Here is a 12,756-nt window from a genome sequence, read left to right as displayed (position 1 = left end):
TAAAAAAGGTCACATTTAATTTATTAAAATTTAAATGTTTACTTAGGCTGACCTCCCTCTTTTCAGATTAAAATGTCAAATCGTGTGTTAAAGTACCTGTATTGTTATACGAAGTTCACGCACCTATCCTTTTTTTTTAGCATTCAGTTGTACGTCCTTGTTTCTGCCTCATTTTCCTTTAATCCTTAAAAATCCGGAATTCAGAGACGAGAGCGACCTTGAACGCTTCTAATCCAACCGTATTTTCTCTATTTTCCAGATTGTTTCCAGTTTTTTCAATGCGTAGAAGAAGAGCTCCTTTTGCGTCTAATGGGCTCAGCACTGCCCCCTATCAATGAGGCACGGTACTTTCTGCCTCACCCTTCGCATTTTACATTCCACTTTTAAGGCCGCTCAGAAAGAATACATATTTCACACACATTCATTCAAATTTGATTACCATACATGGTTTTGTACAGTATCTGTTAATACATTTCTAGTAATCAATAAAAAGATATATGAAAGAGACGAATATATAGCAAGTTTAAATTAATTTTAATATAAAAACAACCAGATCTTATTATACAATGGAAAGTTTTCGTCATATAGAGAGCTCTTTCCATTCACACCTGACTTTTTCATACTACTCCAAACTTTTCATGGATTCCCTAAAAACTGCATTAAAACCAATACAAAGATGTATCAAGCTCACAATTATACACACAGACTGATAGGATCAGATGAAATTAGGATTTATTTCACATTTTTAATATCACCAGCTTGCTTTGAGGAATCAAAGACATCAAAGAACGGGTTACAGGATTAGTTTGGGGAGGTTTGTGTGCACATCAGGTGAAGAAGAAAAACAATCAGTAAAAAAGAAAGAAATCAACAAGGACTTGACCATGTAGGTTATGTTTGCTGATGGTTTGGTGACGGTGCTGTAGTTCCCAAATGACAGACCTACAGAGCCTGCTGGCGTTTATTCACTAACATCAGCCAACTGTAAACAAGATGGGTTCAAATGTGAGCAACGTCACTAGCTGCATTTCCATTGCCCATGTACAGTATTTGGACAATTTCACATTTTAAACATAAAGTTGCTTAATGGAAACATGGCAAATTCGGAAAAGCTTTCATTTTTTTGTTAAAACGTTTTGGTACTAGCATGAAGTGGCGTTTTTCCGGTTGTATCGAAATTGGTTTATTTCGCTAAACTGCAATGGTTGGACTATCATGGCATTGTCATCTTTGATGACTCATCGCGTGGACGAACCTATTCACGTGATTTCAATTGAGTTTTTTTATTTTACAGAAACACCTCAATTACAAAATTGGATTTTTTCGACTGTATTAGCTGTATATCAGCAAAGTTTTTCACACATTAATAATGGAAACGCAGCTAGTGACAGATCCTTACTTCAACACTAAGCTTGGAAAACCTCTACTGGTGGTTCGATGACCATGAAGACACGAGGACGCTACAACACGCCAGAGGGGACACATGGTGAAGCACTGCAATCACAATACAAAGCACACAGAGACTTGGTTCCACTGGAGACCAGTTAAGATCACACCAACAGTCAGAGTGCTACTTCATATGCCTGGCATTACCTGAGTCAAGTTTATTATGAGGATAGAACTCAGGTAACACAGAGGGCATTTAAAAATCGAATTTTGAGTTGAGTGTCACTGAAGATCCTTTGAGGCAGTGACCTGGTGAGTGTTGGCTATAACAGTGTGTGGGGAAAGGTAGGAGAGAGAAACAGTCAGAGTTACACAGGCACTTGAGAAAAATGACAAAACACCAAGACGTTCATTAAGGCACAACAGACACAACTACAGTCACAAACACCAGTCTTCGGAACAAGAACACGATCCTCACTGTAGCCATACACTGTACAGTTCTCTTAACATGGCCGACACACCATGAACACAAGTTCTCCTCAATAGATCGGCTTCATCTATTGTGACTTTCCTAGGGAAACCCCACCCTGTATTATGTTATATTTGATTCAGTCTTAAATCAATAAAATATTTTTAGATTTATATATCTTAGGTTTAAAATAATGCAGTTCTTACCACAAGGTTGAAGCTTTACTGCAGATTTGCAACTGAAAATTTTCACACATAAGATCTGTTCCTTATTACGGTATAATTGAAAGAGGGAGAAAAAGGAACTGCATTTTGCTTACACCTTTTAGTTTAAACTAACACTAAAATTACTATTTTGGTTTATGCTAGGTGTTAGCAAACTTTAGGTGACTACAAGGATTTTTCCGTCTCTAATAACTGAATTCAGTCATAATGGACTCTTATTCAATTTGCAGATTCACTTATTCGCTGTATGTTTTTTTGTAGATCATATCTAAAATATTCTAGCTAATAGAAAACACAGGTTGGGAAGCTGGAATAACATAAAGCTAGTTGACTGGTGTTTGCAAAACAGCCAATCCAGAAGCTGCACTTGTTTTTCTTGGCGCTGATTGGCTGTGTCAAATTTTAAGAGTGGAAAAAAGGAAGACTGTATGAAATCCTCTGCAGTAGCACAAAGACAATTTCCATGGTGCTCACTGATGCTTATTTATGTATATTTGGTATGTGAATTATTAAATTATGCAGTCCTAAGCAGTTTTGGAAGTATTTGTGGATTTTAGCTAATCATGGACAGCTGTGCTCTGCTAACTTCTGGGAATACCAGGAGTTCAGCGTATAACAGTGAAAATGAAAACAATAACAGGATATTCAAGAAAACTGTTTAACTACACAGTTATCACTATAACATATTTAGGTAGGGAGCGCTCATAACTCGGAGCTAGCTTTATAATTTATTAGCTACATCTGGTTACAGCCAGCAGAACACAGCCAGCTTTACCTTTTTAATAGCCATGAGTTTTAACAGTCAGTTTTCTTTGGCTAAGTACAGCCTGAAGTCAACAGTTAGCTTTAAAAATGATCAACCAAAGATAGCTACAGCTAGCTAGCCACAGCTAGCCTTATGATTTATTGTCCACAGTTAGCTACAGATAACATGCAACAGCTAACTAGCTTAATTTGCTCCAGATAGGGAAAATTACTGTGTTAAAGCTAGCTACAGTTAATGAATTCATTAGCCACAGGTAGCTACAGCTAACAATCATTAATTGTTTCCTTGCTATCTCTGCAGTGTGGATCTGAAGAGTTGTTCATTAATTACAACTCAAGTGAGAAATGGCTCTGGATTTTCACACATTTCCAAAACTTAGCCTTCTGCTTAGGAATTTATCCATTGAGTGACCACAGCTCTTTATCAATCATGGCTGGAGATAGACCCCATAACACCCCCCACAGACCAGTCTACACCAACAACCTCACTCCCCACCTCCAGCTGACTGCCATGGATGTGAGTTTAGACAATAAATGAATAGTTACTTTAGATTAGTTTCCTTTAGATTAAAAAAAACCCAAAACAAACGTACATCTGGACCCCAGAACAACTTCTCTTACATGTACAACCACATTTTTATGACATTCTAAACAAAAATCAGACATTGAACTTGAGAATACCCTTCTGTTTAGCTAACATTACCTGAACACGGTAAATACTGAAGACCGATTGGTGTTAAACCTCAGATAAAAACATACAGCAGCAGTAAGAATGACTCAAAGAGACACACTACGTCACAGAGCTGCTGTTTTCTTTTTCTTTTCATCACTTTTTAACGGAACATTCAGGTCACAAAATGACCAAAAAAAACAAAAAAACTTAAACTGCCTTAATCTTGATTGTCCTCTTTGTTAGAACTTATGATGGCACAGCCCTACTCACTTTCAGTGTTTCAGTGTTACTGGATCTCATTAAACAAGCAAGGTCAGAATGAACCAGCACCTAAAATCAGCAGAGGTAATTAGAGACAACACACACACACACAGAAATGCTTACACACACTTCAACGAACAGACACTCACAAAGGCAGAATTACCAAATCAGGTGCACATGCAAACAGGCAGAGCTTAGACACTCACACTCCCACGCACCCCCTCCCCCCCACACTCACACACACACTCCCACACATGCACACGAGAAGGATGAATGTGTGGAACATTAGTAGAGATTATTTATTTTGATTCCAGATTGTTTTTCCTTCATTGGTTTAATAATCTGAGATACAGATTAAGTGCTAATTAAACAGTTAGCTCTTCTTCTCTCTAAGACTAAACATCGGCTCACTCTTTGCACTCAAAGTGAATCTGATTTTGCTTCATTTGGAGAGTCTGCCTTTCATGGCCTACCGTTTCAAAATCCCCCATAAAGACTACAAAAAACCCCCCAAAAAAAACAGAAGTGCATGAATACGGTTTCTATTGAGTTGTGTCCCGTTGAGTTGCAGAAGAGTGAGAAGACGAGGTGTAGGCAGTTTAACTCCTGGGGAATAGGCCCTTTTTGTAGGCCACCAGGCCCGCAGCGGCGGCGGCGGACAGGACGGCGGAGGCGCCCATGAGCTTGAGGAAACCACCGACCGACGGCAGATTCCTCTCCCAGAAGCTGGTGACGAACGGCAGGGCAGGAACTTCCTGCAGGGGGAAGAGACGGACGTTATGTTCTGGCTGAACGACTTTCATAAGCCAGCCATTCCTATTTTGGTTTATGCTAAAATGGCTGAACAACTTCTGTCATTTTTGTTGTTTTCAAGACAAGATGTGAAAACAACCCTCACCTGACTCTCAGGCTCTGGCTGGTGGATCTGACTCTGGTGGATTTTACCCATCGCACACAAGACCTGCGAGACATAATAAAGATGAGTTTATGGTTTTTATGGATTCTACAGCAGGGACTGAAGTTGACTTTCAGACTAAAGCCAGACTTAAAGCTGTAGGATGTAACTTAGGAGGAAAAAAAGAGATGCTTTTACATATTTGTTCAAATAATCATTACTTTGTGATAGCATGAGATGGATAAAAAGATTTTAGCTCCCAGTAGTAAGAAATACACCAATCAGAGCCAGGAGGCGGGTCTTAGCGCTGTCAATCACTCTTGTGCTCACTTCCTCTATATGCTACACTTCAGCCGGTCCACCACAACATAAACTGACATGAATCCTAAGACTAGTTAGCTTAGCATAGCCACCAATGACGATGGATAACCAGTATTCTTGTGTTGGTAAATTGCAGTATTGATTGACAGCGCTAAGACCCTCCCCCTGGCTCTGATTAGTTGCTTTTAACCGGGAGCTTTGCATTTCTTCAGGCGGCAATAGAAGCTCAGAGGGGAGGTCAGGTTATCTCGTCTGCTGTAGCACTGGCCCTATGTTTGGAGCGATTATTATGTTGGAAGGTGAAACTTCTCTCTTACTTCTATCGGATAGTGATATTCTTTTTCTGTTAATTTTTTTATAGTCATAAATGTGTGGAGGGGAAGGCTATAAAATATGCAGAGTTCTCTGACCTCTCTGGCGGCCCTCTCCCCAGCCTGCACCGCCCCCTCCATGTAGCCACTCCACTCTGACGCCGTCTCCGTGCCGGCGAAGTACAACCTGCCAACAGGCTCCCTCAGAACCCTGCAGACAGGAAACGACAGAGAACACGCCAGAGGAGTTATTTTACTGATTCTGTGCTTTGACTGATCGCTTTAGCCTCCATCTTCTTTTTATTTCTACATTTATACGCCGCTGGAAAGCTTCCTAGTGCTGCTAGAACACACTAATGTGGGAAATGTGCCGGATTTATTGTGACTGCTTTAGATGTTCATTAGAATAAGTAACTCCAGTTCCTGATCTCCTACATCTGTTGATCTCCTCCTGAAATCCCACTTAGCAAAAAGCGATTTATGCAGCTGGAAAATGAGGCAGTGCACTTGAAGTTTACTTTTTACAAGCTGTGTTTTATATGCTTGAGAATAGTATAGTGAAGTATACTTGGCTTATAATGCAAACATTAAAACTAAAAATGTTTTCAGACCAGACAGTCCAGTAGACTCGGGTAAATTTGGGACCAAAGTTACGACATTTGTTACATTTTCAGTTGTTGCAGTTCTTTTCACACTGCATTGTGTCAAACCAGCCAAACCCTTTGAAGAACCTGTTCCCCTCCTCACCTGTGGTGGCGCTGCACCAAGAACCACTGAAGGAATCAACATAAAATCCTCAGAAGACGAAATGAGAACTACTTCCATTTTCCTCAAAATACCAACAAAAATGGGTTTTAGTGGTTGTAGGATGAGTGTTCTTGAATGTAGATTTTGGTAAACTTAAAAAGAGCTGGTAACAGAATACTTAAGGCATACTTTTTATAAATTTAAAAATGTAAGAAATATTAAGTTAGTATACTTTTGTAATTATTTAATTGCTTGACAAATTAAAATGAGTTAATTAATTTCTATTCTAAAGATTGTCTTTTTTTTTTAAGGGTAAACTTGTTTAGAGACGTCATTTCAATTTATTTACAGTTTAGGTTGTAAGTGGGGTTTTTTTTATTTACATTTTATTTGTTATTTTTGGTTGCCATGTTTAATTTTGGATACTTAAAATACCTACCAGTTCAAGTGTTAGGTTTTCTTTACAAATTAAAGTTAATTAAACATCATCAATATATAACTTGAAAATGGTCTCAAGACAACAATATTATCATTTATTGCAATAATTACTGGGACAACAAAATTAAGATTTTACTTTATTAAATAAACTGCAGTATAAGTAATAAAAGGAACTTTAACTGTACTATATTTTGTCAACCCATTAGATTTCCAGCACAGTTAATATTTAATTTCCCCCTTTGGGATTAATAAAGTATTTTGAATTTGAACTGAATGACAAGTATGTGACAGACTGGCAACCTGTCCTGGGGACAAGGGTGTTAGAAAATGGATGAATGAATGACAAGTAAGAAGGAAACCGGCTTTGGGATCCTAAAACCCTTTGAACCAGAACTGAACCTGAACTCACTTCGCTCTCCAGCCTTTAACCCTGCGCAGCGTCAGAGGCCTTAGCCTCGGTTTGAACACTCAACATCTGCAACAAGAAGCGCGTGGGCTGCGGATTACTCACCTGCCAAACTGGGTCAGGGTTCCAGGAGGAAAGTAAGCTGTGTAGCAGCCGCCGGAGTATTCCTCCTCACACCAGTTCTTCTCTTCGTAGTGCACCGGCTGAAAGACACCAGAGGCCGTGTGAGAAGCGGGTTAGCCGTTCTGCCGTGTTGCTGCTCGTGGTTCTGAGTGTCCGGACTCACGTGGAGAGCCTCCTCTGAGCCCAGCACTCTGGAGTAAATCTCACAGATCCTCCTGAGCCTGAACGAAAACAAAAACAAAGTTCAGGCTAAAACTAGCTTGTAGCTCGGGGGGAGATTGAGCTCAGCTGACGGCCTGTCGCCGGCGTGTTTCCACACCTCTCCTCTTTGGTCAGGTCTGCCAGCTTCCTGCACTTGCGAGCCAGAATGAACCTGCAGGAAGAGGGAGAGATGCAGATTTATATATTTATATTTAATTAGATCTGATATCGCCACCTTCCCCAGCGCTCTGCTGTGCACAGATTGGACACAAAACAGAGTAAAAAACTTAACTGCCCCTTACTGATTACTTTTTTTTTTGTCACTTAATGTTTCAAATTATTAAAGGGGCGTTATCCAAGCACATAGTGCCACTTTATAGCACAATAAAGTAACTGTGTTAACTTCAGTTGTTATAAAAAAAATGCTGTAAATATCCTATGACTTAAAAGAAATTTGACTTCATAATTTAACGCCTTAAAATTGGGCCTCTGTCTCTAAGAAACTCCTGCTCTTTCTGAAACTTAAGTCATCACAACATGGCTCCTCAATTTACCATTTAACAAAATATATACAAATGGACGTAAAGAGGCAGCATTATGCAAAATTAACTTTTATTAAGCTTTGTATCATGTCAGAATTTTATTCCTTCATCAAAAATAAACCTGCAGTGTTGCTTTGCGTGTTTGAAAAATCCGCTAATCTCCATGGCAACCATTCAGCAGTGCAAAACACCTGGTTGGACCTAGCTCCACCTTCCAGAGAAAGCTTCCAAAGCTTTCGCCTCACAGAGCAGCCCCCACCCATGAGTCCTCCACTCAGCTCCTTCAGACTAGCCAGCAGCAATTAGCACATGGTGGAGCATCAGTTGAGCTCATTATAGGAGCTACTGCTTAGTAAAACGTTGTCAAAGGGTTAACAGAGGAGCCATGTTTGGATGACTTCCTGAAGGCGGCGTTTCAGAAAAATCTTTATTCAAGGCTTTAAATTACAAAGTCCAATTTCTTTTAAGTCATATTTGATAGGGAGTATTTTTATAGTAACTGAAGGTGACATAGTTACTAATTGTGCTATAAAATGTCACCATGTGCCCGAAAAACACATAATACTGCCCCTTTAAATGATTTTTTTTAAATTTACAGCTCAGGGAATCCGTTTGTAGCAAGTAGAACTGAACTGCGTTTTCCAAAATTGCGGTTCACCATGTTTAATTCATAATGAGGCAGTGAGATAATCACTTTGTCACATAGGCTCAGGCTGTTGTTTGTTCTGTTAGCAACAGAAATCATCCTTTGAAAGCTGCTTTTTAATTTTTCCTCAAGTTTTCCTCATCGGAAATAAAAATGACTTTCATAATCTGAAATGTTGAGATTATTGCACAAAAACATGCCTTTTGCATTCCTGGTTCAAGTGTGTGATTTTATACTTCTACCATGTTTGAAATAAATAAGTGACTTCTTAAGTCTTTAAAATGTGGCAAGAAAAACAACACTCTCTCCCTCTCTTTCTCCTCCTCTTCCTCTCTCTCTCTCGTTGTGTAACTGGCGGCTCACCCCATGATAGCGGGCACGGTCCCATCAGGCTTTGTGTCATCCAGAGTCAGGCCAATAGGAGCCCCCTCCTCCTCGATCACCATGGTGCCACAGTAACCTGATGAGACCAAACATTAGAACCTGCTGTCCCCCACCGGGATGCAGCCCCTCTCATCCCCCCCGTCCTGCTCTCCGTACCCTTCTTCCTCCAGAAGTTCTCCTTGTAGTAGACCATGCACTTGATGACGCAGCCCATGGGCACGCGGTAGATCAGCTGGTTCCTGAGGGGCGGCAGCTCGGGGTTAAAGTGCATTTTCAGGTTGAGGGCGGGCGGCGTTGCCACGACGACGTATCTGGCCTGAAGCGAAGAAAAGCCGGCAGAACAATTCAGGAAGGATGCGGCCAGCAGAGGGCAGCACAACACAAATCTTCTCTCCTCTGAGATTTGTGTTTCTGCTCTGAAGCTGCACAGTACGTCCAAGTTTAATTACAATTTTAATACATATAAAGTTATAAAAGAAAAGAGAGGGAGGAGTAGAAAGTGATGGAAAAACTAAAGTTATGAATCAAACAGCAACAGGATGAAATCATTTAAAAGCTATATGTAGTTGAAATGAGGCAACCCCAACCCGAGTCAATTTGGGACGTTGTATAAAACATGAATGAAAGCAGAACATGATGATTTTAAAGTTCCTTCCCACCTGCACTCAACTGAACTCACTGTAAAGGCAAGATATTTAATGTTCAAAGGGGAAACTTTATCGCAATCATGCAAACATCCACACATCTGGAATTTGACGCTGGCAACACGTTCTAAAAAAGTTGGGAACAAGAAAGTGGGAAAGTTGAAAAATACTCAAAAATCTCTCGTTTATTAACTGGAAGCAGGTGAGAGTCAGGATGGGGAACAGAGGGAGCGTCCTCCATAGCTTCAGTCGTTCACAAGAGGTCCATCGCTTTGAGAACAAGCAAACAGTTCCAACGTTTTAGGAACATCGTTACTCAAAGTGCAACTGCAGGGAGTTTAGAGATTTCATGGTCTGCAGTTCAAAGTGTCACCAAAAGACTCAGAGAATCTGGAGAAACCTCTCCGAACCAGCGCCGATCGCACGTGACTTTTGAAAAGGTTTGTTGAATCGTGAAACGCAAAAATACGGCAACTGAGGCCCCAGGCTGTTGAACAACTGAAGTATCTCAAACAACGATGGGAAAAGAATTAAAAAATACAAAAGCTTCAACGATGAGTTCCCAAAAGCTTATTGAGGTTTGTCAGAAGGGAAGGTTTACATGGCTCTGATTTAGAATGTTTTGTATAAATAGGTCAACATTTTCAAAGAAAACAATAAAGTTTATCAGTTAGCTCTTTAAATGTCTGGCTTTGTAGTGAATTCAAGTGAACACAGGTTGAAAATGCTTCATAAATCATCGTATTCTGCTCCGCACGACGTCCCATCTTCACTGACGATGCGATTTATATCGATTCCTCGACTCCCACTGTCCCGCGGTTTGGTTCCACTCACCGTGTAAGTCTCTTTGTTCACCGTCTCCACGACAACCATCTCTCCGGTCTGGTCGATCCTGTAGACGGGCGACTGCAGCTTCACCCTGTCACCCAGCTCTTTGGCCATGCACTCGCTGATCTGACTGGAGCCGCCCGCAAACTTCCTCTCCTTCACCAGAAGACCAAGAGAACGGCGGTCAGAGAGAGTGTGTTCTGACGCGGCGGCCGGATAAAACATCTACACACCTCAGATTTTACACGTTTGCCAAGTGTGTGCAGAGGTGGTTTGAAATGAAATAAACAACCTAAGAGGGAAAGTTTAGAAAAGGTAAAGTTCAAGACGAAATTTAAAAACCTTCCATTAGAGGGATTCATGTGTGGAAGAATTATTGTGAGGAGTTAATATTGTGGGGGGTTTTTTTTTAACACATTTTCTTTACTGGAAAATTTTCTTTACAGTTTTGCAGAATTATATTACAGTTTTGCTGCAATTTTGATGCAATTGTGTTACTAGTTTACTGTAGTTCTGTTGATTTTACTGTAATTCTAATGCAGTTTTACTGTAGTTTTGTTACAGTCTTGCTGTACAATCATTATGTAGTTTTTACGTCGATTCTTTACAGTGTAGATCCAAACTGTTCTCTTAAACCTCAGTGAAATCCTCGTCCTTCCGTCCGGTCTCATAGAGATCAACTCTTCCTGCACGAGCAGAGTCGTGTTCAGTGGAGGATCTGATCAAATCCGCTGCCCTCCCAGATGTTCTGCACTGTTCTCTTCACTTGTCCTCCTTTCCCTTCACTGCAAATGTGCATGCACAGAGCTCAGGCCACCAACTGCTACATCATGAAGACAGTCTGCGATTCAGGGTGGAGGCTTGGAGAGAGACAAGGTGCTGCTGATGCTCTGTCTCACAAAATTGATTAGCCCTTTTCCGACCTTTTCCGTGTGCTTGGCGTCGCCGTCTCTGCTTTCCCCGATCACTAACCGCGTCGGGCGAATTCCACTCCAGCCTTTGGGTGCAATTCGCCAGTCAGACGCGACTAAATTAAAAGCTCAACCTGAATCGGTCCTGACAGAGAACGGAGTCAGACATTAATCATCATGGTTTAAAAAGTAACAAAAACTTGAGACAGACTTTGTTTTAAAGTTGCAGTGACTCCACCCGCTGTCCTTCATGCATCATTTCGCATTTTGTGTGAGTTTTAGAGCTTGAAAACTGCAAAACAACATCGGTGTCACCAGTTTAGAGAGACACAGTCCCAGGCCCCGGTCGTTACGGCAACGAGGGGTCACTGAGCTCTGGAAGGGAATGGAGTTCCCTTAGCACCGCAAGAAAGCAGCCTTTGTTAGGCCTGTGATGAAGCTGAGCCGACGCAGCGCAGACAAAAAAAACACTGAGACTAATTCAGGATCTGCCACTGACGGCCCCGGCCCCTGCACCGGCCCCCGGCCCCGGCATGGATCACAATTAAAGGATGTGAGTCAAGATGTAAACAAACAGGTTCACATTTTACTTCATTTAAAGGGGCGGTGTTGTGTTTTCCAAACATATTATACCAATTAGCACAATGAAGAACTATATTACCGTCAGTTGTTTAGTGTATATCGAATGAGACTTAAAAGACATGTGACTTTGTGATATAACGTCTTCAAATTGGGCTTCTGTCTCTTTAAGAAGCTCCTGCTCTTTCCAACACAACGGTTTCCCCATAAAGCCTTTAACATCGTTCTTAGGAGCTGAAGACTAGTTCCAAAGATGAGATCAGCAAATGCTCAGTTCCACCAGGCACTTGCTAACTGCTGCTGCCGCTAGTCTGAAGGAGCTGAGTGAGGAAGGAAACTGCAGCTGTGAGGAGGAGCTGCAGAGGAGGACCAAGGCAGGGCTTGGTCAGCGCAAGCGTTTAGGCACCCCTGTGAATAGTGGCCACGGGAGATTAAATGTTTTCTCAAACATGCATAGAACAGTCAATGTTTTTGATGAAGGGATAACATTATAACATAATATAAGGTTTAAAAATAGTCATCTTTACATGATACCGCCCCTTTAACGTGGAAGTTTTCCATTTGGATGACAGAAACTCGGCCCTGCACACACACCTGCCCCCCGTTAGTGGTGGAGAAGATCCTCATCGTCCCCCCGCACTGCTTCACGTACCAGAGGAACCACAGTGCCGACACCTCGTGGGGTTCAGAGGTCACGTTCACGTTGACAAACAGGGTGGCGAAGCGACGAACTGCACTGTGGAGGGAAACAGGGGAACGAAAAAAAATGCATGAAGTGGATGGCACTGGTTTTTATTGAAATAATAATAAACTCTTTTTTTCATTTCCATCTCTAAAGATGCTTTTCTATTGCTCTAACATCATATTCTCAATTTCTGCAAAACTTATTTTTCATTAGCTACAATTTTCATGAACAGAAAAGAAAACATTTCAGATAGATCAATCTGTGTGAGACAGCAGATGTTTACAGATGCTCTCTAAATACACATCCAATCATTTTTC

General features: G+C 41.1%; 1 protein-coding gene across 1 annotated transcript in view; it reads right to left on the bottom strand.

Moving 5' to 3' along the window:
• Positions 1-715: 715 nt before the first annotated feature.
• mao (monoamine oxidase) overlaps positions 716-12,756 on the bottom strand; it is a 32,572-nt gene continuing 20,531 nt past the window's right edge. Inside the window, exons 6-15 of the mRNA XM_044132609.1 lie at positions 12,349-12,490; positions 10,271-10,420; positions 8,949-9,108; positions 8,772-8,868; positions 7,339-7,392; positions 7,183-7,240; positions 7,002-7,099; positions 5,405-5,516; positions 4,677-4,739; positions 716-4,533 (exon numbers count right to left, since the gene is read on the bottom strand). Of these exons, the coding sequence (XP_043988544.1) occupies positions 4,378-4,533; positions 4,677-4,739; positions 5,405-5,516; positions 7,002-7,099; positions 7,183-7,240; positions 7,339-7,392; positions 8,772-8,868; positions 8,949-9,108; positions 10,271-10,420; positions 12,349-12,490 (1,090 nt within the window). The 3' untranslated portion in view covers positions 716-4,377. The remainder of the gene's footprint in view (positions 4,534-4,676; positions 4,740-5,404; positions 5,517-7,001; positions 7,100-7,182; positions 7,241-7,338; positions 7,393-8,771; positions 8,869-8,948; positions 9,109-10,270; positions 10,421-12,348; positions 12,491-12,756) is intronic.

This window comes from Gambusia affinis, linkage group LG11 (genome assembly GCF_019740435.1).
Source record: "Gambusia affinis linkage group LG11, SWU_Gaff_1.0, whole genome shotgun sequence".
In the NCBI taxonomy this organism is placed as follows: Eukaryota; Metazoa; Chordata; class Actinopteri; order Cyprinodontiformes; family Poeciliidae; genus Gambusia; species Gambusia affinis.
This window is presented reverse-complemented; position numbering and strand designations above follow the sequence as displayed.